Source organism: Ornithorhynchus anatinus, chromosome 11, assembly GCF_004115215.2.
Source record: "Ornithorhynchus anatinus isolate Pmale09 chromosome 11, mOrnAna1.pri.v4, whole genome shotgun sequence".
In the NCBI taxonomy this organism is placed as follows: Eukaryota; Metazoa; Chordata; class Mammalia; order Monotremata; family Ornithorhynchidae; genus Ornithorhynchus; species Ornithorhynchus anatinus.
Window position 1 is genome coordinate 38,059,412 of NC_041738.1, and position 27,360 is coordinate 38,086,771.

Below are 27,360 nucleotides of genomic sequence, written 5' to 3' on the forward strand. Positions count from 1 at the left end.
CTCTGAGAGCACTGGCAGAAGGACAGAGAGGGCCCATAAGTGCGATATTGGTCTAGGGGAATACCTATCTTGATCCCGGGGTCTGGCAGTTCGGTTTCATCAGTGCGAATGGGGAGGGATCAGGCGGCAAAATCAGCTACAACAGACGGAGATGCTGGGAGGGAGGATTATTGCCGTTAGAAGAAGACAAGAGGGGAGGAGGGGCCCCGCTGGTGATCCGGCTGGTCTCCTCACCTGAGCTTCGTTCTTCTCCCTCTCATTCTGGAGCTCCTCCACAGTTCTCTCCTGCTTGTTCCTGAGGGCTTGCAGGTTTCTTAGACCTTCCTGCAGGTTCTGGAGCTCTCCGTTCAGGCTGCTCACCTCTCTGTCTCTCTCCGTCAGCTAGACAGGCAGCGGGCAGAATAGCGCGTGGGTACAAATTGTCAAAAAAACATCCTGGTTGGTTTGGCAACTCTGGCTTTATGGGATCTTTCACAGATCCCTTTACCCCTGATTTGCGCAGCTGCAAGAAGAGACTAACTCCTGATTTTCTGCCCTTGCAGTGGTTACATGGAGAGCTGTTAGTCAAGAACTCGTACCGATACATGGGGACCTGTGACCCTGAGTGTTAAAAGACAAAGCAGAAAGACAAAGCAGAACTTTACCTTCTCTAGACGGTAAGCTTGCTTTTTTTTTTTAAAGATTATTATTTTTAAATGGTATTTTTTTAAGTGCTTACTCTATGACAGGCACTGTACTAAGTGCTGAGGTAGGTACGAGATCATCACTGTTGGAAAGCGTCCATATCCCACATGGAGCTCATAGTCTTAATCCCCATTTTACAGATGAGGTAACTGAGGCCCAGAAAAGTCAAGTGACCTGCCCGAAGACACACAGCAGACAAATGGCGGAGCCGGAATTAGAATCCACGTCATTCCGACTCCCAGGCCCACGCTCTAGCCGCTGGGCCATCCTGCTTCTCTCCGACTTCGTTGTATCGTACTCTCTCAAGCACTCGATACGGTGCTCTGAGAACAGGAAGCACTCAAAATATACCATTGATTGACTGATTTAGCTTGTCAACAACTAAAATTCCTACGTGCGTTTTGTCACCCAAGTAAGAGTGTCTACCGCTGAAGTCCTTGAGGGCTTAATTCCTGCAATCAGTTCATCTTCGCTGTAGAGATATTGGGGTGTTAACCCCATTTTACAGAAGGGAGAGCGCTTAGCCAAATACTCAAACCAATATCGATTTGCTGATGGCGAAACGCAGAGGTGCCGAGAGTCAATCAAGAGCTGAAGCGGCATAATAATAATAAAACTGTGGCGTTTGCTCATTGTGGGGAGGGAATGCGTCTGTTGGATTGTACTTTTCCAAGTGCTTAGTACAGTGCTTTGCCCAAAGTAAGCACTCAAATAAATGAATATTTAAGGGCTTATTCTGCGCCAGGCATTGTACTGAGCACTGGGGTAGATACCAGCTAATCAGGTTGGACACAGTCCCTGTCCCACATCAGGCTCATAGTCTTAATTTACAGATGAGGTAACTGAGGCACAGAGAAATGAAGCGAAGCCGAGACCCTTAAGGCCAATGGACAGGGGTCTGTGCTCGATGTGGAAATGGACAACCACCGTAGGTTTTTGAGGAGAGGGGTGACACGTGCAGAACGATGTTTTAGGAAAATGACCCCGGGGTCAGAGTGAAGTATGGGCCAGAGAGGGGAAAGACTGGAAAAAGGAAGAAAGGGGTGGGCGCGGTTTAAGGAAAACTTACCAGCCTCTCTTGCCAGTGTTCGAGAAGAGTGGCCAGAGAGGTAAGAGGCAAAATGGGAGAGGTTGGTAATTTACTTCAGAGAAGCAGCGTGGCTCAGTGGAAAGAGCCCGGGCTTGGGAGTCAGAGGTCATGGGTTCGAATCCCAGCTCTGCCACTTGTCAGCTGTGTGACTGTGGGCAAGTCACTTCACTGGGCCTCAGTTATCTCGTCTGTAAAATGGGGATGACGACTGTGAGCCTCACTTGGGACAACCTGATTACCCTGTATCTCCCCCAGCGCTTCGAACAGCGCTCTGCACGTAGTAAACGCTTAACAAATACCAACATTATTATTATTACCGACGATGGCCCAGCCTTTTGTGAGCCTGATCGTTAACCAGGGTCTTTATAACCCGAGGAACCGGACCAGGACTGGGTTGGTGGTTTGTTTGTTCTAATGACCTGGTGTTTGAGGTCTCAAATAACTTAAGCTCCAAGGGTCTTTCGGGCCAGAATCAAGATGCTGCCACTAGTGAGGTCGAGTGAGCTCCTCTTCTCCCTCTACTCCCTCTGCCATCCCCCCTTTACCTCTCCGCAGCTAAACCCTCATTTTCCCCTTCTCCCTCTGCTCCTCCACCTCTCCCGTCCCATCCCCACAGCACCGTACTCGTCCGCTCGACTGTATATATTTTCGTTACCCTATTTATTTCGTTAATGAATTGTACATCGCCTCGATTCTATTTAGTCGCCATCGGTTCTTACGAGATGTTCTTCCCCTCGACTCTGTTTATCGCCATCCTTCTCGTCTGTCCGTCTCCCCCGATTAGACCGTGAGCCCGTCAGACGGCAGGGACCGTCTCTATCTGTTGCCGACTTGTTCATCCCAAGCGCTTAGTACAGTGCTCTGCACATAGTAAGCGCTCAATAAATACTATTGAATGACTGAATGAATGAATGAAGGTCTTGGTTTCAGAGACGATAGAGCAGCTCTGCGCTCCGTTCCCCGCGGTAGCTTCGCGCACAGGCCTTCTAAGTTAGCATCTGGAAATTGTCTTGATGGTAATTACATGCTTGGGGCTAGGGCATCAGCGGTTACCATCCGGTAAAATCCCTTTGGATGTGAGGAGCGAGGGACAGGGGAAACAGAGGAGGAGAGAGATCCTGAGATAATGAAATCCCTTTAATGACAGTGCAATGTGTTAACCTAATTAAACTGTAAAGTGGGAAAAAAAATCCAGGTACTAAAAGGCAACAAAGGAATAAATCAGTTGGGCTGGCAGTATTTCTGGGAAACCTTCTGAATGCCAAATAACTCAGGGAAGTGTTCAATTACACAAGCTCTTCTTTTTTCCCCTCTGCCCTGCCCAGGGCTATGACTTAATAACTCTTTCCTGACGATATCCATATCTGTCTAACAATTAAGAAAAATGAAAAATAAAAACAGAGCGCAACCGTACTTATCTGATTCTGAAAATAAAAACAAAAAGTTACAGCTCACCATAAAAAGATCGTTATGCATTTGCTTGCTTCTTGACACCTTCAGTGTATGCGTGATTTCAAAAACAAACAAAAATACTCTCATCCTTAGCCGAAAAAGTTAAATATTTTCTCAGTATGTCTGAGTTGAGACTGGACAGTCCAACTAAGAAATCTTGAAGAAGAGCAGTTATCGTGCCGCTTTGGATATACTCTAAATCCAATTTTATGAGGGCCTAAACCCCTGGAAATCTGGTCAGGGTGAAGAAGCTTTCTGAGTTGAGGGTTTATATATAACTCAAGCTTGGTCATAAAGGAACAACTCAGCAGACGGTTGGTTGCGAGCATTTGCGTGGTCGAGGTTGTCTTTTTAACCAACTGGAGAATGCGTCTTTGGTTATTTCCACTTCTGCCCTACCTTGATACCAAACTTGTTTCCAAAGACCTTTATGAATAAAAGCAGAGCTCTCTGCTTTTAAGCATCGGGATATGAGCAGGGATCATATCTACCAACTCTAGTGTACCGTACTCTCCTAAATGGTTAGTACCGTGCTCTGCGCACAGTAAGTGCCCAGTAAATACTACTGATTGATTGATTTCACAGAGCGCAAAACCAGCAAGCGGTCAGGCAGATTTCAAGGACCCTGTTGGCTGCTAGCTTTGAAGCCCACCATACCCCCTCCAACGTTACTGCTTCTTAAAATCTCATTAATTGCTAGCGGCTCTGGCGGAGCCGTTCGGTTAAATCTACGTGATGAAGGAGCTGAGGGTTATTAGTATTATTTTTATATTTGTTAAACGCTTGCTATGTGCCAGGCGGTGTTGTAAGTGCTGGGATAGATACAAGTTTATCAGGTTGGACGCATTCCCTGTCCTGCACAGGGGCTCACAGTCTAGGTGGGAGGGAGTAGGATTTAATCCCCATTTTTACAGATGAGGAAACTGAGGCAGAGAAAAGTCAAGTGACTTGCCCAAGGTCACACAGCAGACAAGTGGCAGAACCAGGATTGGAGCCTCTGATTCCCAGGCTTGTGCTCTTTCCACCAAGTCAGGCTGAAGATGCTGGAAGAGCGGAAGCCTAGAAACTGGAGTGTTCATTTGCGCTCCGTACATTTCCGCTTGTTCCTGGCAGTCTGAATCATGTTGCTAAAACAAGTCATCGATGTTCGAGTAAGGTTCTCGCTCTCACCTCATCTTTCACTTTCCTTAGATCTTCCTCTGCAATCTTTAATTCTCTTCTCATCTGCAGCATTGTCTGGGCCTGATCACACACCTGGAATAGTCCATGATTTAATTTATATATATTAATATACATATATACTTTTATTGACATGGATTGCTCTGTTCTATCCTCTCTCCTCAACCTGTAAAACCAGCACGAGTGGCTTCCAAGAGGATTTTTTTTAATGGTACTAGTTATGTGCCAGACACTGTACTAAGTGCTGTGGAAGATAGAAGATAATCAGGTTGGACCCGGTCCCTATCCCACTTGGGGCTCACAGTCGAAGTAGGAAGGAGAACAGCGAGTCCCCATTTTACAGATGAGGGAACCGAGGCACAGAGGAGCTAAGTGACTTACCCAAGGTCACACAGCAGGTGAGCGGCGGAGCCGGAATTAGAACGCGGGTCTTCTGACTCCCGGGCCCGTGCTCTTTCCACTAGGCCACAGCGCTTTAAACCGAGCCCACTTCTGTCTCCCTGTCTCCAGTCTCTCCCGTTTCGAGTCCATCCTCCAATGGTTACCCATTTCTGTTCTCAAGCAGAAGCTCCTGACAGTCGACTTGACGGCATTCACTCAGCTCTGTCCCTCTTACTCATTCACTCTCTTCTCCCACTATACCCCAGCTTGCACTTTTTGTTCCTCTCCTCTCCCACCGTTGGCCTATCGCCCACGCCATCCACCGCCACTGGGATCCTCAATTTTCAAATGTTCAAAGGATCTTAGGATAATAAACCGAACGGTGCTCGCCTATGCCTGATTTGGAAGGAGGAAGATCAAGCTGAGACTGTATACTCTACTATCTCTTGGGTTTCTAAAGCTCCAACCATCTCCTGGGAGTTCACCGTTATTAGCGATTGAAAAGGATCTGACGGCCTTCGTGAAATACTAGACGAAAGGGACTTCAGAAATAAAAATGGCGGAATCGTTATTTCTGTAAGCAAACGTTAGGGGAGATCGATTTAAACAGGCGCCATTTAAAACCACACCGCGAGGGATGTGTTACAAATAAGCCACCTGTTTCATAAAAAGGGTTTCGAATTATGAGATTACTTGAAATTCCCACCAGTCACTTACCAGCAGGACAGTCCCAGGAGTGAGAGGATATTAAAATACTCACCTTTTGTAACAAAACACACATCCCCAGCACACACAGGCGAAGAGAAAAAAAGAATATTGGGGGTTCTGTGCTCAATGTCCAGAATTTGGAATGTTCCCTCAAGTTGGATTCTGATGGGGTGCATTGTTTGCCCAACGAAAGCTTTGGGCCAAGGAAGTACATTATGGAGTAAGGGTAAGAGTCACGGAGCCATCGAGAATGGGCAGGAGTCAACAAGGGAGCTAAGGATACAACATGAAGTTTTTAATAATAATAATAGTTGTATTTATTAAACTACCACTCTGTGACATTCGGGACTCATAGTCTAAGGGTGTTATAATAATAATTGCGGCATGTGTTAAGCACTTACTATGTGTCAAGCACTGTTCTAAGTTCTGGGGGGAGATATAAGGTAATGTTTAAAACTTGAGTTGTTACTGGTTATTAAGCCCAGGCACAGCCGTGCTTGTTTTCTTCCAGCCCTAAACTCCCTTTATTCCCATGAATGACATGAATTCCTGTCCCCCTTCCAAGTGGAAATGACACGTTACAAAAAATTCAATGCCTAAAGTCTAAAGGATGACAAAGTCTGATCACTGACCCCTCCAAAAATTGCTATCAGACGGTTAGAGTGCCTATCACTAAAAACCCCACTAAGGTTAGATCAAGGGTTAATGTAGGAATTAGAGTTAGTTTACAACTGAGTTTCCCACAACTGGACCATCTGTGACTAAATATTAGAAAATGGATTTTTTGATGAATGTCTTTTAGAGTGGAGATAGAGGCTAAAGATTTTTCTTAGGTCTAAAAGACATGAATTCTGGAGGTAATTGCTGGGTTTCGTACTCTTGATGCAGATAAAAATCAGGTTTAAATCTCAAGAAAGGTTTAGCTTTCATTTTGGGGATTCCCCTGCGGTGCTATCTGCGTGGCAAAAGTTTCTTTAGTAATATTATTCCCATCTGGCATTTGCAAATGATCAGAATGGCTAAGTGAACGGTCAGCATCTCAGCTACCTGGGGATACTCCGAGCACCGGTAAAGCAACTTCACGTAATTTGGGATACTGAACTCTAGTTTCAATCCAATGTCTAACAATAACCCAATCTTGGTTCTGAGTTGAGAGCTATAGGAAGGATAGAGAAGAATGATTCCACTGGCACAAGAGATAAACTAAAACGGATCCCCCACGCCCAGGTACCTAAGGAAACCTCGAGGACTTCACAAACTGAAGAAAAGGGAAATCCCCCAGAAAAAAGGGCATTCGACGCATTTAAAAATGACCAAACCTTCCAGAAATCACATTTAAAAATCAATTCTATTGATGACAGTGGGATATTGATAATTCATTACACAGATGTGTTAAGTTGTAGAAATAGGATGGATTTGACTATCGACTGAAGTCTATTTTGCCAGGGAAAATGTTCAGAAAAGAATAAATTTTGATTGTGTAGTTTAATTTAAAAAAACGATTTGGGAGGTAGAAATTGGGTTAAATTGGGTAAAACCCTAAAACATCCATAGCCTACTGATTTGGCGCCAAAACAGAATCTCTTCTCTAAAGGAGCTTCTTCCCTCCTAGGAGAGAAAAACCAAGCAAAGTGGAAAGAGGTAGATACAGAAAGGAAGGGAAGGAAAAGGAGAGATAGAAGAAGGGGAGAAAGTGTTGATATTTCTAAATGATGACCTTTGATGATTTCGATAATAATAATAATACTAGTAATAACAATAATTGCAGTATTTGTTAAGGGCTTATTCTGTGCCAAGCACTGTACTAAGACCTGGGATAGGAACAAGATAATCAGGTCCCCATCTAGGACTCTCAGTCTAAGTAGGAGGGAGAACGGGTATTGAATCCCCTTTTTGCAGATGAAGGAACTGAGGCACAGAGAAGTTGATTGACTTGCCCAGGGTCACGCAGCAGGTACGTGGCCCAGCTGGGAAGAGAAGCAGCGTGGCTCAGTGGAAAGAGCCCGGCCTTGGGAGTCGGAGGTCACGGGTTCGAATCCCGGCTCCGCCGCTTGTCAGCTGTGTGACTGTGGGCAAGTCACTTAGTTTCTCTGTGCCTCCGTTACCTCATCTGTAAAATGGGGATGAAGACTGTGAGCCTCACGTGGGACAACCTGATTACCCCGGCGCTTAGAACAGTGCTCTGCACATAGTAAGCGCTTAACAGATACCAACATTACTATTATTAGAACCTAGGTCCTCTGACTCCCAGTCCCCTGTTCTTTCCACCAGACTTAGACCTCGAGCTAAGTCTAGGACGGGGACTATGTCCAACCTGATAAACTTGTATGTACCCCAGCACTTAGAACGGCGCTCGACGAGTAGTAAGTATTTAATAAATGCCATTAGACAAGCGAATACTAGGCCATGCTGCTTCTCTAAACACATGGCCCGCTTAGAGAAGCAGCGTGGCTCAGTGGAAAGAGCCCGGGCTTGGGAGTCAGAGGTCATGAGTTCGAATCCCGGCTCTGCCACTTGTCAGCTGTGTGACTGTGGGCAAGTCACTTAGCTTCTCGGTGCCTCAGTTACTCTCATCTGGAAAATGGGGATTAACTGTGAGCCTCACGTGGGACACGTGGGACGACCTGATTACCCCGGCGCTTAGAACAGTGCTCTGCACATAGTAACATTATTAAACACAGCCTGATCGATCTTGGGGGTTCCAGCCTTCAGTCTCCTTACCTTTTGGAGAAACTTAGTCAGGGCTCCTCTTTCACCTTTTGGGCTTCCCTCCCCATTAACTTTAACTCGAACCAGAACAGAGAAGCGGCCTGGCTTCTTGGAAAGAGCACATCCTTGGGAGGCAGAGGTCGTGGGTTCTAATCTCGGCTCCACCTCTTGCCAGTTGTGTGACTTTGGGCAAGTGACTTAACTTCTTGGTGTCTCAGTCACCTCGTCTGTAAAATGGGGATTAAGACCGTGAGACCATCTCGCTAGCAGTACCACGTACTTTTCTCTTTTTAACCACTCTCAGTATGACGCTCAAACCTATGGAAACAACTCCATCATTCATCATCTTGGAGCCAAAGGACAACTTTGGGACAGGTGCGATCCGTTGAAGAGCGATTTCCTATGTCTGAAAGAAGTCCGAAGTGGTGTTAATGGGGATAGTTTGCGGTCGAGGAGATGAAAGATAACCTTGTATCTATCCCAGTGCTTAAGCTCTTGGACCAGTGCTTGGATCATAGTAAACGCTTAACAAATACCATTATTATTATTAATAATGGAAAAATTATCAATTCTAGATCAGGCCTATGGTCTAAGGAGCCCCCTGTCTGTCTCTGACAGTTTCCCCAAAGCCCTGCTTTGGAAGAACAACCATCTCGGTGGAAAGAGCCTGGGCTTCGGAGTCAGAGGTCATGGGTTCGACTCCCGGCTCTGCCACTTGTCAGCTGGGTGACTGGGGGCGAGTCACTTCACTTCTCTGGGCCTCGGTTACCTCATCTGGAAAATGGGGATTAACTGTGAGCCTCACGTGGGACGACCTGATTACCCTGTATCTACCCCAGTGCCTAGAACAGTGCTCTGCACATAGTAAGCGCTTAACAAATAGCAACATTATTGTCTCCGGGACAGTCTGAGCAGTCTATCGCCCGAGTTTTCTCTAACTCCCTCTGGTTCCCATTTCAGGTAGGATGACCCTGCCCGAGAAAGGAAAGAAAGACTGCCAAGAAGCTAAAGGAAGACATGGTCGCATTGCAGGTTTCCCAGCAGTCAACTAAAGTCACTATTCCCGCCGAAGAAGAGAAAGTACCAGGATTTACAAAGGGAAGGAGAGTTACTCCACCAAAGGAGAGAGAGGTACCAGTCAATCAATGAATGGTGTTTAATGAGTGCTTCCTGCGTGCAGAGCACTGTACTAACTGCTTAACCCGCTGTCCCCCACCGGCTGCCTCTCCGCTGTAGACCTTAATCTTGCACTCGCCGCACTCTGAGTTGCTGGAAGAAAGAATTTCTTAGCATCTATTTCCTCTGCATCTGTGCTGAGACGGTGTTTTTCATCTGTCGCTCTCTTATTTCTCCCCATCTGTAGATAGTTTTTTGCCACTTGTCTGCTCTGTGACCTTGGGCAAGTCGCTTAACTTCTCTGTGCCTCAGGTACCTCATCTGTAAAATGGAGATTAAGACTGTGAGCCCCATAGGAGACGGGGACTGTGTCCAACCTGTTTGGCCTATATCTACCCCGGCAGTGAGCACAGTGCCTGGTAAATAGTAAGCTCTTAACAAATACCATTAAAAAATAAAAACTACAGCTTCCCTAGCAGCTCCAGAAATCCCAAGAAACACGACAGTGTGCTCGGCAAATGAAAGATGACGGTCAGAGAGGAAGGCAAACGACGGGCGAGACAATAATGTTGGTATTTGTTAAGCGCTGCCTATGTGCCGAGCACTGTTCTAAGCGCTGGGGGAGATACAGGGTGATCAGGTTGTCCCACGTGAGGCTCACAGTTAATCCCCATTTTCCAGATGAGGTAACTGAGGCACAGAGAAGTGAAGTGACTCGCCCACAGTCACACAGCTGACAAGGTGGCAGAGTCGGGAATCGAACCCATGACCTCTGACTCCGAAGCCCGGGCTCTTTCCACTGAGCCACGATCTCCTTGGGGAAGCTGCGCCAGGTGGCAGGGACCCACAGGGGAATCCAGATTGATCATTCCTGCTTCTCCCAGGCCTCCGACCCCTCCTAAACCACTTGGAGTATTCATTCATTCAATAGTATTTATTGAGCGCTTACTATGTGCAGAGCACTGTGCTAAGCGCTTGGAACGAACAGATCGGCAACAGAGACAGTCCCTGCCCATTGACGGGCTTACAGTCTAATCGGGGGAGACGGACGGACAAAAACAATAGCAATAAATAGAATCGAGGGGATGTACATCTCATTAACAAAATAAATGGGGTAATAAAAATATATACGAATGAGCGGACGAGCACAGTGCTGAGGGAGTAGCCGACTCAGCAAAGGTTTATGAGATTCTGGGTTGTCTCATGGAAGGAGCACGGGCCAGGGAGTCAGAGGACCTGGCGTCTAGATCTCAGCTCCTCCACTTGCCTGATGTGTGACTTGGGCAAGTCACTTCACTTCTCGGTGCCTCAGCTGACTAAATATCTTAGATGACTAAATACTTGTTCTCCCTCCTATTTGGACTCTGAGCCCCGTAGGGGACAGGGACTATGCCCGGCCTGAATATCCTGTACCTGCCCCCCAGTACTCGACACATAGTAAGCGCCTAACAGATACCACAATTATTATTATTATATGGGTGAAGTCTGAGAGCAGCAGGGTGCCTAGTGATATAATCCTGAGACACAGAGTGACTCTATTAACCAAAAAACTGTCTCTGATCCACCACCCAACAACCATATGAAGTTAAGGGTTGCGATCTGATCCTCGTTCCACGGGCACCCTCAGCTCGGCGGCATGGGCTTCAGCTTTTGTCTTCCACAGAGTCTTTTGTGAGCTGCCCCACCTGTTCCTCTTTAAGGGTTAGCTGTGGAAACGGGGACCAAAATGAACCATAAACTCTACCAGATATGCTAGTTTAATACTTTTCCATCCTCTAAAGTCACACCTTCAGAAAAGTTTAATGATACGCACATGCTAACGTTCTTCACGTGTATATATGGGAGAGTGTGGAGAAGGGGCCCAGGGGCGGCCTCGACCACCTCCTGACCTTCCCCATCTCCCCCTCCTGAACTCCATCCCTTCTCGTTCTTTTTCTCCCCGCCGCCTCCCCCAGTCGCCCACTTACCCAGGGGCATCTAGGGCCATCCAGGGGCTGGGGGCCCTGGTGGGAATGGGTGGGTGTTTTTGAGGCAGCAGGTCCCCGGGGAACTCCCCTAGGAGGGGGTATTTGGGCCTGGGCAGAGGTGGTGACATTTGTGATCATAGATGATTACGGAGATTTGGGGAAGGGGGTCCGTGCCATAAGAGGGTAGAGGCCGGCAGAGACTAACCGAGGTGCCGTGAATGGTGGCGGGTGTCTGTCTGCCCACCAGGAAAGGGTATAGGAGCTCCCTTGTGACCCTGACCCAGATCCTGAAGATATCTGTGAGACTCCAGCCTGGCAGGGCTTTCAGGCTCTAGCCAGTGGGATACCGGGCCCGTGTATAGAACTGGCTGCTGCCGAAAGAAGAATGCTGGCCAGAAAGGACCGGGCAAACTACCACACGGCCTCCGTTCCCCGGGAGAGAGGGACGAGGGCACCGGCCGCTGAATGGAGCCGACAGGTGAGGTCTTCGCACCGCACAGTCACTGACTGACCATTGTTTGCTTGAGAAACAGTTCGAACTCTCATGCCTCCCTTCAGAGTCCGGCGAAGGGGCTCAGGTCAAGAGTTCAGGGAGCTCCGCTGGCCCGAGGGATCGCGAAGGACACGGAAACCTTGAGGACGGGAACCGATTCCAACCGCTGGTAAAAATTATTGAACGAATTCGCCGGCCCGGGGCTGACGGACCTGCCCCCGAGAGATGAGCGTCTCCCTCTCTGTATGGGGGGAGGGATGCCCAGGCCAGCTGGCTCACCGCGGGCTTCGGGGCATCCATCTCCACCACGGCGGAGCCCAGGGCCTCAGGGCGAGTCAGCGGAGCGGCCTGTCGCTCTCCGTTTCGTGTCTGTGTGGAGATACGATCGGTCTTTGGGGGCTCTGGGGGCCGTGTGAGGAGATGCCGGCGGCTTCTGGGAACGGTGGAGGGGATGCTGATGGGTCTCTTGGAGCCTGCGGAGGAAACTGTGTGGGCCTTGGGGGGACTGTAGAGAGAACGTGATGAGTCTGTTGGTGCTGGTGGTTTTGGAAGCAGGTGCCGGCTTAGGGCACAGTTGTATTTCTGCTCACTAGGGCTCAGAGGGTCTGGATCTGGCCAGTGGTGGTTTTCATTTTGGTTTAGGTGGACTCGGGGCTCCTGCCTCATCGGGAGAGAGTGTGGTACTATATTTGTTCCAGGCAGGGGGGGAGGGACATGTGTCATTTTGGAGGACTCACTCCGGGTGTCCCTGCCTCAGAATGCTGTGGGCACTGTACCCGGGCAGGGTCTTAAATGTTTCCTAGGTGTCCGTGGCTGGCACCACCTCGTTAGCCTGACCAAGACTACTCTAGCTGCGGGGAGAGCTGGAGCTGGGCTTTGGAGACTGGGAAGGGAGAGAGAGAGAGGTTCTTTAAGGACTTCAGGGTGCCACCATGGGCCTCTTGAGGCTCAGTCCCTGCTGCCGTTACTGAGGAGTCGGTCCCCGGACCCTGGTGCTGTTACCGAGGGAAGAGTCGGTTCCTCAGTCCTCGATGCCGTTACTGAGGGCCCACTGTGAGCTGAGCGAGGGGTCAGACCTCAGACCCTGCTACTGTGACTGAATTGGTTGCGGCGAGGTAGCAAGGAAGCAGGTTATACCCATTGGAGCCAAAGCAATGGGGGTTATTTCTGTCCCCCATTAAGTTTGAGGGCGCAGCGGGGCCCCTAAGGGGATGTATGCTTGTCGCCCTCTGGGCTGGAAGATTCCACCCCTGTCATGGAAGTGCGGTTGCAACTGGAAAGGCCGGGGTCAGCTGGACTCACGCAGCCCATCTTGTCAGGCTGCAGATCTGGACTGACCTGTGCTGGGCTGGGCTGCCCTGCTAGTGTTTGGCCGGTTGGCCGGCCAACCGGCCAGGCCATTCGGAGCGGCGAGTGGTTTGGTGCTGGTCTGGGGTCACTGGGAGCCAACCAGAGTTAGGGGGAGCAGAGTAACACGTCCCGACGGGACTGAGTGGTGCCTGTCTGTCCCCCAGCACCCTCCTGCCCTAGGAGATAGGTCTCTTGCTCACTCCCTCACCCCCTTCCTAGCTCCCTCCCTGACCCAGTCACTGGTGGGGCTGCTCTGACAGTGGGCTCAGGTGCCGGGTGCCCAGGTGCCCGAGGCTGTTGTGTACTAGGGTAGGTGTGGGGATTCCCCTGTGGCCCGGTTGATCTCTCCTCCGGAAGAACGGTTGGTGGGAGAGGACTGAGGAAGGTGCAGAAACGGTCATGCCAGTGACTGCCCGGTTGGGAAACTGACATTCCCACCTGGGTGTCCAGCGGTATGGGTCCAGATTTGCCCATTAGCCCACACTCCATTCCCAGGCCAGCAGCCCGGCTGCAGGTGGGTCGGGAGAAGGCTTTGTGCATCTCGTCGAGATACCTCCCGGGGCAGCTCAGTGCAGACCCACGGGGAGCCTTGAGCGGGACTCTAGGATCGTAACAGATCCCGGCGACGGTTCGTGGTGGGGAAGTTGCCGTCAGCTGTCTCGTGCCGGGGTGGTCCCGATGGACCAGTCTGCCCTCATTCACTCCACAGCCTGACCAGGACCTGCGGGGGATCAAGGAGCATCCTCTGAACTAGGCCAATCGGGTTGGATCACGGCGGCTCTGGCACGCACGGCCAAGATTTCGATTCCCTTCCCCGGCTCTGTTGGTATCTGGCTAAGGTTGGAAGCTGGGACTTTCTTTCATTTATAGGAACTTGTGATCTACTGACACACGTGTCCACATTCATGATGAGTCCAGCTTGCTCAAACACTTGATAAAGTCCAGTGGCCTCCTCCTCGTTCCTGTCTGCTCGCTCTGGTGCAGCTGCCCACCCGCCCGGCCTCCCACTTAGCTGGGAGCCCAGTTTGCTGCTCTTTTGAAATCCCATTTCGTCCAGGAGGCCTTTCCTGACTAATCTCTCACCGTCCCACCTTCTAACCCCATCCAACTAATAATAATAATAATAATGTTGGTATTTGTTAAGCACTTACTATGTGCAGAGCACTGTTCTAAGCGCTGGGGTAGATACAGGGTCATCAGATTGTCCCACATGGGGCCCACATTTTTTAATCCCCATTTTTACAGATGAGGTAACTGAGACACAGAGAAGTTGTGACTTGCCCAAGGTCACATAGCTGACAAGTGGTGGAGCTGGGATTAGAACCCACGACCTCTGACTCCCAAGCCCGGGCTCTTTCCACTGAGCCACGCTGCTTCTCTACCACTCTAACACTTGTACAGCTCTTGAGACTTGGGTATTCAGCCTTCCCGTTACCTTTATGTCCTCATCTATATTTTATTGCTTCTTCCTACCTGCAGTTTTTTTAATGCCCGTCTCCCCCCCCCAGACTGTAAGTTCCTTGAGGGTTGGTAGCATGCCTACTAAATCCATGCTACTCTCCTAGGAGCTCCGTAAAAGTGCTCTGCTCACAGAGCTGCGCTAGTTTGTCTGGTGTCTATTATAAAGTTGAATGTCCATTTGTATTTCTCTCAGCCAACCCCCGCTACACACACAAATATAAAGATGGAGGCTTTAGGAAGAACTCCGAAAGAAATTGCCTGCTTTGAGTTTATTACTTTTACCAGACCTCTTCCCCTGCCTCGCCGACAAGGAACCCACAGGAGCTTAATCCTGCCGGGATTGTGGGCCGTACGCTGTGTCTAATGCTCGAGGAAATCTAAAACTGGAATGCCATAACTCAGACGAAGAGGCGGAGAGGAGAGAAATTCTGGGATGTCAAAGATACGGTTCGTCGGAGTAAAGCCCTGAATGGACATTTATCAAATTCACTCCGAACTTCAGCTCTGATCCTTCTGGACTCCGGGGCTTCTCACTCACCCCCACCATCTGCTCATTGTCCGGTACCAGGCTCCGAGGCTCCGTTTTTTCAAGCAAATAGCCAGTTTCTTCCTCCAGATGGTGTCAACGGTCCTAGAGTGGAATGCGCTCTGCTTCCAACTCCTGTCCCCGCTGGCTCACCTAGGGCGATAAGAAGGTAACAAGAGCCCTCGACTCAGACCCCGGGCGGCTAATCTCAGCAACTCAGTCACTTGCAATCCACCCGTATTATTCTCTCCTCCAGAAGGGCATCTTTAAGTCATGAGCCGTCTCTAAGAGCCTTCCTTTTCAAACCCATTGGCTTCAGCCCTATTCCACCTCGCCACCGGCGTCCCCGACGGAGGCCGGAGCCCGAACCGGAACAGCAGAGCCCGTCGGGACAGATGCTGCCGTTCAGCATTAGGCTAGGTGCGTGGTCTCCAGCAGGGTCGGGGTTAAATACTTTGTGATAACTTCAGCACCGAACTGTCAAGTCTCTGAGGTTCAGCTCAGCTATCAAACTGCATAACCTAATAGAGCCCCTGGTGCTACGGGAAACACAAGACACTGATTTATATTTTAATATCGGTAATTTCCACAAGAGCAACATTTCTGAATGTCATTTCACAATTTCTGTCAAACGCCAGCACGGTTTTTCTTAATTCTGTTTATTGTGACTGAATTTGCAACCTCATCCGCAATGCAGATTCTCGGCTCCCGAGAGGAGAGAGGGTTCATGTCTCTCTCTGGGATGGATGCAGGAGGGAGGAGATGCGAGACTTAAATCGGGCCTTTCAAGGGATGCAAAGTGAAAATGGACAATAAGAAAAGGATTTCCTCGCCAGGGAGTTCTTGCTGGGCACAGTGGTAGCCCTGACTTCTACTCCTAGATTTTCGTAAACCACGAAAATGGAAAAGGAGGCGGCGACTTAAAATAGAAGAACATTTTACTCCCAAAGAGAATGTTTCTAAACACCGTAGTATTGCAAAAAGGAAGCAAATGTGGAAAGTATTTGGTAAAGTTAACTACGGAACGTGCAGCACCAGCCGTGTGCACTGAAACAGGTTGTAAAGTGCTTTGGAATCCTTTGGGATCAAAGGTGTTCAGCCACATAAATGCCAGATGTTTGCATTAGTGAGAGCGGGCCTGTTTCTTTCCCGTGTTCTTTGAACATCTAATAAAAACGAGAACAAAGGCAGGGCTTTTGGAGCCAAACCCAGCCTCCCTTTTGCCCGGTCTTGAAGATCAGTGACCCCTTCATGACGCCGCGAAGCCACGACTGCATATCACCATTTCACTCTCCCAAACGCTTAGTACGGTGCTCTGCCCTTAGTAAGCCCTCAATAACCACTGACTGATTGAAAGGTCTGGTGCCTAGTCTTTGATGCCCTTCAGGGCCTCCACCTTCTTCTCCTTTTTTTTAAAATGGCATTTGTTAGGCACTTACTATGTGTTAGGCACCGTTCTAAGCACTGGGGCAGAGACCAGCTAAATCATTCAGTCGTATTTATTGAGTGCTTACTGCGTGCAGAGCTAATCAGGTTGGACACAGTCCACGTCTCACCTGGGCCTCCCACTTTTAATCCCCATTTTACAGATAACTGAGGTCCAGAGGAGCTAAGTGACTCACCCAAGGTTGCACAGCAGGTAAGTGGCGGAGCCGGGATTAGAACCCAGGTCCTCTGGCTCCAAGGCCCGCGCCCTATCCGCTAGGCCACGCTGCTTCTCTCTTGTTCGCGGATGGTGCTTTCTTAGTTGGTTATCCTCAATTGCCGCTCTTGGTGGGTCTCCTGGACTTTTGGCAGCAAATCATTTGTCTCTAAGGACTGAACAAGTTTCTTTCGGTGGGGGTTTGGCAGAGCGGGGTGGGGGAGGTCTTTCCTCTGGCTGCCAAGAAAGCAGAAAATCTCTGAGGCTCTCAAGTCAAAACCTCTCGAGTAGGATCGGGCTCCTTTTCTGAAGACACCCACTAGATTTGGGTGATTTTTGCTCTCCCTACGGACAGCAAGAAACAAAGGGAAGGTTCCAGGGTGGTTAGGGGACCCTCCCGGATGTAGGGCACCCTCTGGACTGAGCCCTCGATGCGGAGTACATCCCAGCATCCCTCATTAGGAAGGGTCACCGGTTGGAGAAACTGACCAGTGAGGTCACATACTCTGTCTTTGGCTTGATGCTAAACCCGCCTGGCTTTTCACCTCCAGTCCTCAACCTTACACAGACTAAATCCAACATCATGTCTCATTGCCAAACCCCTGGCAGAAGCCGTGTTGAGTTTCTCAGTGGAGCTATCGACCACATTGACTGAAGCCGCCGCTCCGTGTTTCTCCCCGTCCAAAAGGGTAAAAATAACAGGAACAAGTTGTCGGAAATGAAATTTCAATTCATCCACGCCCTTTCTACACTTCTGCTGCGACTCCCAAGCAGGGATCAATAGTGTTTAGACAGCCAAGGAGATTTTTTTCCCCTCTTAAAGCACCAGATCAATAGTAAAAAAAAAAAAAAATAAAAAAAATCCTCCAGCCCTCTGTATGTGTTGTAGTAAATGTGAACAAATCAGAGGCCTTCGGCTAAACGGATTGACTGAAGGCAGCGGCAGTCCAGTGCTTTGTAAGTAAGAGCCCATCAGCTGAGCAAGTGGTGACTGGGGAGGAAACCTGCCTGGGCGAAACTGCTGCACATCCCCCTCCAGCAGGCTGGGGGTTGGATAACTAGGGAGACGCCCGAGGAATTCCTGGCCCCAGAACGGATGGAGGGAATGAACGGAACCGAGTCACGGGGCCTGGAGAGGTCGTGTGGTCCAGTCCCCTGCCTCCGGGCAGAGAGAGGATGGTGTCCAGCGATCAAGGAAGGATTGAGAGGCTCCTTTCAAGCAGGAGCTCTGTAAGAACCGAGAGACGAGGAGGGAAAGGAACCAGCGCTCGATGCTGCCAACCACACCCTTGACAACTAGGGACGATCTCTGTGCGGGCACAGCGTGGTCGGGAGCGTGGGCCCCTCAACGGCCAGTTCGGCCACCCACTGCACCCAGAGGTGAACTTTTAAGGGTCAGTGGTGCCTTCTTTAAGTCCAAATGGCTGCCTTTCTACACCTATACACGAGGGTCCGAAAACTCCGGCAGCGTGAGCTTACCGCTGACCCCTTTACACCGGCTCGCTGGGGCTGTCTGGGCGGGAGAGAGTCTGCCCACCTCCACGCCACTGACCCCTTCTTCTCCAGCCAGGAGAGCGAGGGGACTCCAGCAAAGAAATTGAGGTTGTCTCAACTTTTCGAATGTTTGCAAGGTGGTGGTTGGGTCTACTGGCCTCCGAGCCAGAAAGAGCCCAAAACTCTGTTCTAACACAATGCCTCATTTTAAAAAATATTTTTATATTTTTGGGGGGTTTTATTATTTCATCTTTCCTTACATCTCCGCTGCCTACACCCTCCCCGTCACCTTAGACTTTGATTGTGAACCCTCTAGGGATCAGGGACCACGTCTAATTCTCCACCGTGCATTGTTTTCCAGCACTCAGTACAGCGTTTTGCACACAGTAGACACTACTACTAAAGCTCTCCAGGGATGGAGGCTCCTCAACTTCCCTTGGAAGTCTTTTTCATAGGCATACCACCCGGCTTAACTCAAAGTCCTTCCTTAAGTCTAACCCAAATCTTTTCTGCTTTAATTTATGCTCTTTTCTCTGGATTGGTCTTCCCTGTTTATGGAGAACTGGTCAGCATTCTTAAAAAGCCCTTATCAAACATAGACAATTATTAACTCATCCATTAAACTTGTCCTCTCCAGACTCAACCACCTCAATTCCTTTTATCTTGTAGAGTTTATTTTTCTTCCCTTTAATCATTTTTCCATCCCTTTAATCTAGGTTCTCCACACCCTTTTTAAAGTGAGATGGCAAATACTGGGGACAGTATTCTAATAAGGATCTGCCGATGCAGAGCACAGCAGAAGGATTACATCCCAGGCTTCATCATACTCCAGTTTATACATCCCAGGTACATGTTTGCTATTTTAATAATGATCTTTACATGGCAGCCTCATATTCAACTGGGGTTGAATATGACCCCCAGGTCCTTTCTGCTGTCCTTGTGCTAAGCCAATTTTACCCTAATCCTGTTTTATGTTCATTTTTCATCTCTGTTACATCACAGTACATAGTTGTGTGTAAGTGGTCTTATAAATATTATATAAAAGGGAAGTTGCTTGACTGTTTAATAGGTAAGGAAATGTGTGCTTAAATGGAGCAATATTTTCAATACACACTGGTCACAAACAATTAATTTTGGAGTATTTTTAATTTTGTGTGTTGTGTGTAGTGTCTACCTCTGACTTTGAAGATGACAATCCTTTTGGTGAGATTGCAGATGTGTGTGTTATCGGGTGTCAATCTCTTACACATGGTGCCGGTGCCTGAGAAAATACAGTAGAGTTCCCTTTTCTAGGCCTCTGATATTCAGGGTGGACATTGCACCCTTAAGGAGAGTTGCTCAGATACCAAGTGGGCTTCAAATGACACTCTGTCCATCTCTACACCAGGGCTGGCTCTGTTTAATTTGTCTTTAGTTTAAGGTTTAGGAAACCAGAGTCCCTAATTTGTTTTTGCAGGTGTGTTGATGGGTTGGGCTGAATCACCCCCATTCTCCATAAGTTTCCATTTTAATTGATTAAGACGTTCAAGTTACAATGGAAAGAGGCAGACCTACACCTCTAGTGCCATTAAGACACTACTTTACTCAGAGATTCCATTGTTTAGGAATAAATTTTGTCTTTGGGTGAAATGAGTGTCTCTTCATTCTGAGGTACATAAGACAAGGCATCTCAAAAATGGGAGCAAAAAGACTGCATCTTAACCACCTTTGAAGCTGAGATGCTAAGAGAGTGAAAAATAACTCTTCATTGTTGCCTGATCACTAGTAGGAAAAGGAGGGAAAATAAATGAATGAGATTGGATTAAATTGGGTTAAAAAAGGGTTATATAGTGATTCCTTAAACACGGTAGTTCATTCATTCATTCAATAGTATTTATTGAGTGCTTACTATGTGCAGAGCACTGTACTAAGCACTTGGAATATACAAATCAGTAACAGATAGAGACAGTCCCTGCCCTTTGACAGGCTTACAGTCTAATCGGGGGAGACAGGCAAGAACAAGAGGCATAATGATCATACTCATATTTAAAAATAAAACAAAATGAAGATGCATCAAACCCTGAATAAGAGTTAGAACTGGTTTTCTGAGGATTGAGGATTGATGATATAATAATATTTGTGGTATTTGTTAAGCTTTTATCCTCCAAGCACCTTATTACTGTACTGTAGATACAAGATAATCAAATCGGACACAGTCCCTGCTTTCACGGAACTTTTGTCTATGGGACTAGGACAATAAGTATGTAACCCTCGTTTTACAGATGAGGAAACTGAGACACAGAGAAGTTAAGTGACTTGCCCAAGGTCACACAGCAGGCAAGTGGAAGACCTGAAATTAGAGCGCAGTCCCCCTAGTTAGGAGACACATAGCAATTACTGCTATTTCTGAATGACTTTTAGGCGGTGCTGACAGTCGCTGAGTTCATGAAATTATGAGATTGTTTTTAGGACGTTTTATGTGTAATTATCAGAGAACGGGGAGGTGGTATGAAGTAAGGAAGTAGGGAGGGAGTAGGTAAAGTAAGCGTGTTTTTGAACAGGCCAACTACATAAAAGCCTGTTAGAATTTCAAGTCCATTTAACATTCATTCTTTAGTGGTCCTGTCATTGAAATAAAGGAAGACTATGGTTGTTATGTATGGGTTCTAGTATTGTTATGTTGGAAAATCCTTCTGATGAACAGTCATTTCCCTCCACAGCCGGAGGGTGTTGATAATGAGCAAATTACCTTTTACTCCCTCTGGTGTGGATTGGAAATTGGCTCTTAATAGAGTTGCTAATGTTACCGGGTTAGCATGTGATTGTTCTATTTTGAGCCAATTTAAGTTATATTTGGGGAAGAGCCAATCAGAGAGCTTCCTGCCATTGGGGCCCAAGAACAGCATTTGATGTTGGGAAATTTGCCTCCCCTTGACAATTTGGCAGGGCATGGGAAATGCTGAGAACACCGCTCCATTACATTATTTTCATAAATTTTCTTCCCTCCTCATAGGTACCAGAATGGCCTCATTTGCCAAATGTAAAATATTCATAGTTTGATTTTAATTTTCATTTCAAGATCTGGTCATTTGCAGCCCAAGATAGGGAAAGTCAATAGCCTGGCTGCTGAGTTGACTTAACGAATGGCTAGCTTTGGTCATTTCATTAAGAGTTGTCATATAGCTAAAGGGTAAAGGCTTCCCACATTACTAAAAGATAGGAATTAGTGGAGAGTCAAATGAGCGATATTTTGTTCAATATATACCCAGCTGACCTAATGAAATATTTAGACACATTGTGATTATCTTCGATTTCTGACAATCATCTGTTTGCCTGAGTGATGGAGAATCACTAGCCCTTCTGTGTTTATAGTCAATTCCCTGGGGTGGGGTGGGGTGGGGGGGGTGCAGGGACCCGGGCTTCTTCATGCATTGTCCCCTTACTGCGTGCAGAGCACCTCGTGTGTTGTTCGGCCCCTTGGCCCTTGGGAGTCTCTCAAGAAATTTGATTGCACTGGCAGCTTGAAATTAGGGAGAGTTAATCAGGGAACGCTCCCTGAAGGAGCTGGGTCTGTAGAGACAACCGGAGAAGGGAGAGGGATGGTGGTTTAACAGTCAAGAGGGAGGTTTCTTCCGGATTACTTTAAAGAAGAGAGGAAGATAAAAAAAAAAACACAAAACCCAAAACACTCCATCTCTTAAGTAGCTTACAGAAACCGTTACCATGAAAATGCCTGTTGGCCTGTCACCGTACATTTCCCCCTAATGCTTTGTTCTACGGGTTTGAAGAGTCCTTTGAAGGCCCACACCACCCGGTCAAGTCTTTCCCAGCATCCTGAGAACTGACATAATCATGTCAGGGAGTTGCACCTCTGGAAGAAACCTCCATTTTGATGTCTTTAAGACTAGTGGGGAAGCAAATTCATGACATGATTATTTTTCCAGTTAACTGTGATAACTTGTTCCTTAGTTTTGAAAATAAACTCCTATAAAGCTGAGATATTTTATGGATCACAGCTAATTTGATAGAAGTCCCCCGAGATAACCATCCTGCCCGAGGCCTTCCTCTTACAGAGGTATTATATTATTTCTTATTGGGTCGTCATACATTGCCTTTGGTCCTGAGTCAGTTCTGCCCTCGTTCTTATTTGTGTTTTTCTGCTGCCCGTTAGGAATCTCTTCGAAAAACATTAACCGTGGATACTGTACTCTTTCAAGCACTTAGTATACTGCCCTGCACACAGTAAGTGCTCAATAAATCAATCAATAGCATTTATTGAGTGCTTACTGTGTGCAGAGTACTTTACTAAGTGCTTTGGAGAGTATAGCACAACAGAATTAGTAGACACTTTCCCTGCCCACAGCGAGCTTACAGTCTAGAGGATAATATTGATTGCTTTATTGATAAAGGCACTAAAGACATTTGTAATCGTATTTGTGATTACGGCGATTTCTCCTATCATTTTGGAAAAATATAGATCTTCAAATGTTTATTCATTTTGTCTCCGTTGCCAGAGAGTTTAGGTATGAATAACTGTTCCTCAGTTTACTGCACAAGGAAATATTTTTAGAACAAATGATTGGATTTAAAAATTGCACCTTTTAGGCCCAGATTTCGAGCAAGTCCACAAGTCTAGCAAGGGCTTAGAAGTTACCAGGCTTATTGATAGAACAACATCCTTTAAATATTCAAATTTAACCTCATGTTATTCCCCCAGTTTGGTAAAAACTTGGGCTTTTCCCATGAATGACATTTTTATCTAATTAAAAACTTATCTAGGGGGAGAGAGAGAGTGTGTGGATCTAGAAAGTTCATCTTTAGTCCATAAGAATAACTGAGGCATTTGTTAAGCGTCGGCTCTCTGCCAAGCACAGTTCTGAGCAGTGGGCTCAGAACTACACTACACTGCAGTCAGATCAGTCACTGTCCCTTGTTTCACATGGGGCTCATGGTCTAAGTGGGAGAGAGAATAGATATTTAACCCCCATTTTACAGATGAGGAATTCGAGGCACAGAGAAACTGTGACTCGCCCAAGGCCATGTGGTAGGCAGGTGGCAGAGCTAATCAACTGATCACTGGTATTGATTGAGTATTTACTGGGTGCGGAGCACTGCACTGAATACTTGACAATGTCTTGAGGAATAGAACCCAGGTTTCCTGACTCGCAGGCCCATGCTCTTTACACAGGTGACATTACCTCCCAGAAACTGCCTTAGCTGAAGCTCAGGATAAATTTACTCTTCTAATTCAATATCAATCAATCAGTCAGAGGAATTTATCAAGCACTTACTGCGAACAGGGCACCCAACTAAGCACGAGGGAGAGGACAACGTAGCAGAGTCGGTAGATATGTTCCCTGCCCACCAGTACAGGGCCTGGCAGATTAGAGTTTAGCAAATGCCGTTTAGAAACAAATAAAGAAGCTTGCAGACTAGCGGGACTCTATCATCAAATGAATATTTTAGTGGAGTGGTTAGAAGGCAACTGAATTAGTTGGAGAATTGCTGGATCATTCAGAGCACCTCAGTAATATACCCGTCACCTGGAGAAATAGAAAATTTGGGGCCTGATTTTATCAGAGAGGAGGAGTGGTGACACTTTCTGGACACCGGATAACTCCTTGGGAAGACTGCACTCACATTGCTAATTAAAGTGTACTTTGCTTGAGCTGTTCACAGAGTTCTAAAAACATTTGGACGCTCTATCCAGGTCTATGATGCTGATAATTCTTCAGAAAATTGGAGGTCAATGGGAAAAAAGTACGTACCCTGCTCGTATACTATCTATCGTAAACTCAATCACTATGGGCTCATTATCTTTTAATAGCTTACAGATGTTTTCTCTTAAATCTTTTTGGATTGTTCTTATTAAGGATGGATACCAGATTTTTCAGATAATAATGTTATGGATTTATTAAGTACTTTTCTTCCAAAGAGCTCAAAGCACTTTCACATTTATCCTCTTATTGGTCCCCACAAATCCCTGTGAGCTAGGGAGGGAAGGAGGGAGAGGCAGCCACAGCAATTATCAGGATTTCTTCCCTTTATTTTTTAAAAGACCGGTCAAATATTTTCATTTTCCAATCCCTGGTCTCTGCGATTCTTCAAAAATAATGACCAGAAGTTCAGTAAGTTCATTAATGAAATCCCTCAAGGCCTCAGGATGTTTATCATCTGGACTCGCTGATTTGCATATGTGCAATGTTTTCAAGTATTCCCTTACCTGGTTTACTTCAACATCTATATTTAAAGGTCTTCATTATTCACTAATTATCTAGGCTCCTTTTCTTTATTTTTCTTGTTAAAGACCAATTTAAAGAAGGTGTTCAGTATCTCTGCCATTCAGAGTCATCATTAATTTCACTCCCTTCCTCATTTATTAGTTGGGCTATTTTATTGCTGTTGTTTCTTTTTCCCTGGACTCTTTTTATTCCCCTTAACCTGTTTGGCATTGTTAACTCATTGTGCCTTTCTTTCCCTCACAACCCTGAGAAGCTTTCGCAGGTTCTTTTTTTGGTCTCTCTCTATCCCCCCTCCATTTTCACAACCAGCTTCCATGTTCCATGTCAAGCTACTTCTTGTTCCTTGCATGTTTTCTGGAAGGCAGTGTTGACTGCTGCACCTCAGCTGGAGATCTGAAAACTTTTTGCCTTTGCATGCCTTGTTATCTAGGTTTCTTAATTCACTCAAATTCAATTTCTTAAAATCCTTGTACTGCTTGGGTGCAGGCTCCTTATTATTTCGATTCCAATCAGGTCACACCATCAGGGAAATAGTGCTTCATGTCCAACCGTGTCCAAGGCCAATTACAGGTTTGTGGCCTGAAGTCCACGCTCCGAGGAGTCTAGTTGATATTTTCTACTCCATGCCCATTCAGAAAAGGACTCAGAATCCTTATGGTTTCCCAGGTTTCTGGCTCTGAGAATTGATTACCCAAACATGAGGCACGCTACCCCTAGCTCTGAAGGATATATTAAAAAATACTGTAACATTAAAAATACTAGTCCTAGGAATTAGGACCAAGTTACAAGTGGTGGATCAAATCTGTTGACATCTTCAGGGGCACTGTCCAATCCCCTCTAGATTTTAGGAAAAGTGATTGCTGGTGGGTCTGATTTGATCTGCAAAATTTGGCTTGATCTTATCGAAGCTATAGGACAAGGTTGAAGGGAAGAGGCAGAAGGTGCCCTTACTCTGAAGTTAAGTATATACGCATTATTAAGAAAAGCACACTACTTTCTATGGTTTGAAAAGTAGTTTTATTTCTTGGGGAGGAGTGGGGGCTTTGGGGGTGAATTAAAAAATCGTGAAATGTTTATTCTATAAATGGGGGCAGGATAATGAGATATGTATATATTAGGGGTCAGTCTGTTATAGAGGCTGGAAGTGTCAGTGAAGAGGGAATAGACTTTAGTGCAGAGAAGTGACAGTTGGGTACAAGCAGGTTGAAAATATTAGTATTTTTCATCAGGGAGAGGTGAATCAATTGATGGTAATAAGCGCTTACTGTATGCTGAGCCCTGAACTGGCTCTTGGGATTCATTGTCACGTTTATTGAGTGCTTACTGTGTGCAGAGCACTGTCCTAAATGCTTGGAAAGTACAATTCAGTGACAGAGACAATCCCTACCCAACAATGGAAAGAACAATACAGTAGTGTTGGCATGGTTGAGAGGGGACGGGCTAAAATCTACTAAATCTTGAAGGTTGAGGTCAGGGTGAAGTTTGGCTCACCAAACCCACAGACCAGGACAGTCTCCTGTTACTAGGGAACACTTCTCACAGAGGGTGGTAAGGAGATGGAATTCATTAACCCAGGAAGTTGGGCAGCCTGAAAATAACACTAGATTATAATTTCCCTGAGGGCAGGAATAGTATCTACCAATTCTGCTATATTTTGCTTAGTACAGCGTTCTTCACAAAGTAAGCACTCGATAAATCCCACTGTTTGTTTGATCAGCAGATTCAAGAGGAGCTTGTAGAGACAAACAATCCATAATGGGTTCCTAGATGGAAAGGAAAAAGTTAGGGATGTTAGATGGTCCAACTCTAATCACTGGGTTCGATATTCAGGGCAACCAGCACACAGTTTCTCCTGACATTTTAAAGCTACTGTTGGACACAGAATACTGGGCTAAATTGGTTTGACAATATTTCCCATGTTCTTATGCTCTTATTATAGTACCAGGTTCCATTCCTCTAGTTTGGGTAATTTTAGACAACTGGCTCCTGACACAGTCAGGCGCCTGTATCTACCCACATTCTGTATCTACCCCAGCACTTAGCACAGTGTGGGTCACAGTTTATTCTCAATTATTATTTTTATTATCAATTACAACAGATATGCCCATAGTTCAAGAAGAAGCTCTGCAAGAATCACAAGATAAAGAGGCGAAAATGAAAACTGCACTGCAAGCAACTGTTACTACAAAGGGCAGACAATGTGAGCATGGTGTATCTGGGATTTTGGACTCTGTTTTGGCCTTTTCACCCTCGCTTGACCTTCTGGGTACATTTCACTGGCAGTGCCATCTTCTTTGAGTGTGAAAGACACTATATGTAGGTAAAATGGAAAGTGGGTGAGAAAGGAATAATGGATGGCAGGAATTGAAATGTCTAATATGGACTGAAGTGTTCAAAATTATTTTACAACCATAAAAGCTTTGGAATGAAATGGAGAAATTTCAGGGTTTGCTTGGTGGAGGGGAATAAGAAATTTGACTGGTAAGATTGTCTAGGTAAGGAGAGTCAAGTCCTTAATTATGAAACTATGACGCAGGATAAAAAGGAGTTAACTTTCTGGTTCATTTACAGATTGGGTTTAGCTGTTCCTGAAGTCTGATTTCAATTCATACCTGTTTGAACCCAGGGACCCAACTGGGAAAAGTAATCTTTTGTTTCAATCTCCATTCCAGGCAGCATTCAACAGACACTTCAAAATAACACCTCAGAATTAATATCTGCCTGGGAAGAGATAATAGTGATTGTTTTATTTTGGTTAAGTGAATATTCAATTGGACTGACTGGGACAGATTTGTAGTTCAGAGATGGGTAGCTTAATTTATAACATCTTTCTACACGGACCGCATGACATTTTCGATATTGACCGGCCCAGGTTTTCCAACGTTAA

General features: G+C 46.6%; 1 protein-coding gene and 2 long non-coding RNA genes across 7 annotated transcripts in view; 1 reads left to right on the forward strand and 2 right to left on the reverse strand.

The window, feature by feature from the left end:
* PMFBP1 (polyamine modulated factor 1 binding protein 1) overlaps positions 1 to 5,627 on the reverse strand; it is a 45,409-nt gene extending 39,782 nt beyond the window's left edge. For all 3 annotated transcript variants that reach the window (XM_039913467.1, XM_039913466.1, XM_039913465.1), the window contains exons 1-3: positions 5,547 to 5,627; positions 4,397 to 4,480; positions 235 to 381 (exon numbers count right to left, since the gene is read on the reverse strand). In XM_039913467.1, the coding sequence (XP_039769401.1) occupies positions 235 to 381; positions 4,397 to 4,480; positions 5,547 to 5,567 (252 nt within the window). In that variant the 5' untranslated portion in view covers positions 5,568 to 5,627. The remainder of the gene's footprint in view (positions 1 to 234; positions 382 to 4,396; positions 4,481 to 5,546) is intronic.
* Positions 335 to 26,904, forward strand: LOC103171283. Of its 3 annotated transcripts, none has more exons than XR_005660534.1 (6): positions 335 to 408; positions 543 to 656; positions 9,164 to 9,334; positions 18,969 to 19,098; positions 23,911 to 23,991; positions 26,572 to 26,904. It is a non-coding gene; the product is annotated as an uncharacterized LOC103171283 (long non-coding RNA). The 3 variants fall into 3 exon arrangements; XR_005660535.1 differs by having other exon boundaries at positions 23,942 to 23,991; XR_005660533.1 differs by lacking the exon at positions 23,911 to 23,991.
* Positions 14,797 to 27,360, reverse strand: part of LOC120638680 — a 58,013-nt gene continuing 45,449 nt past the window's right edge. The window contains exon 3 of the long non-coding RNA XR_005660537.1: positions 14,797 to 15,269. This is a non-coding gene — a long non-coding RNA (uncharacterized LOC120638680). The remainder of the gene's footprint in view (positions 15,270 to 27,360) is intronic.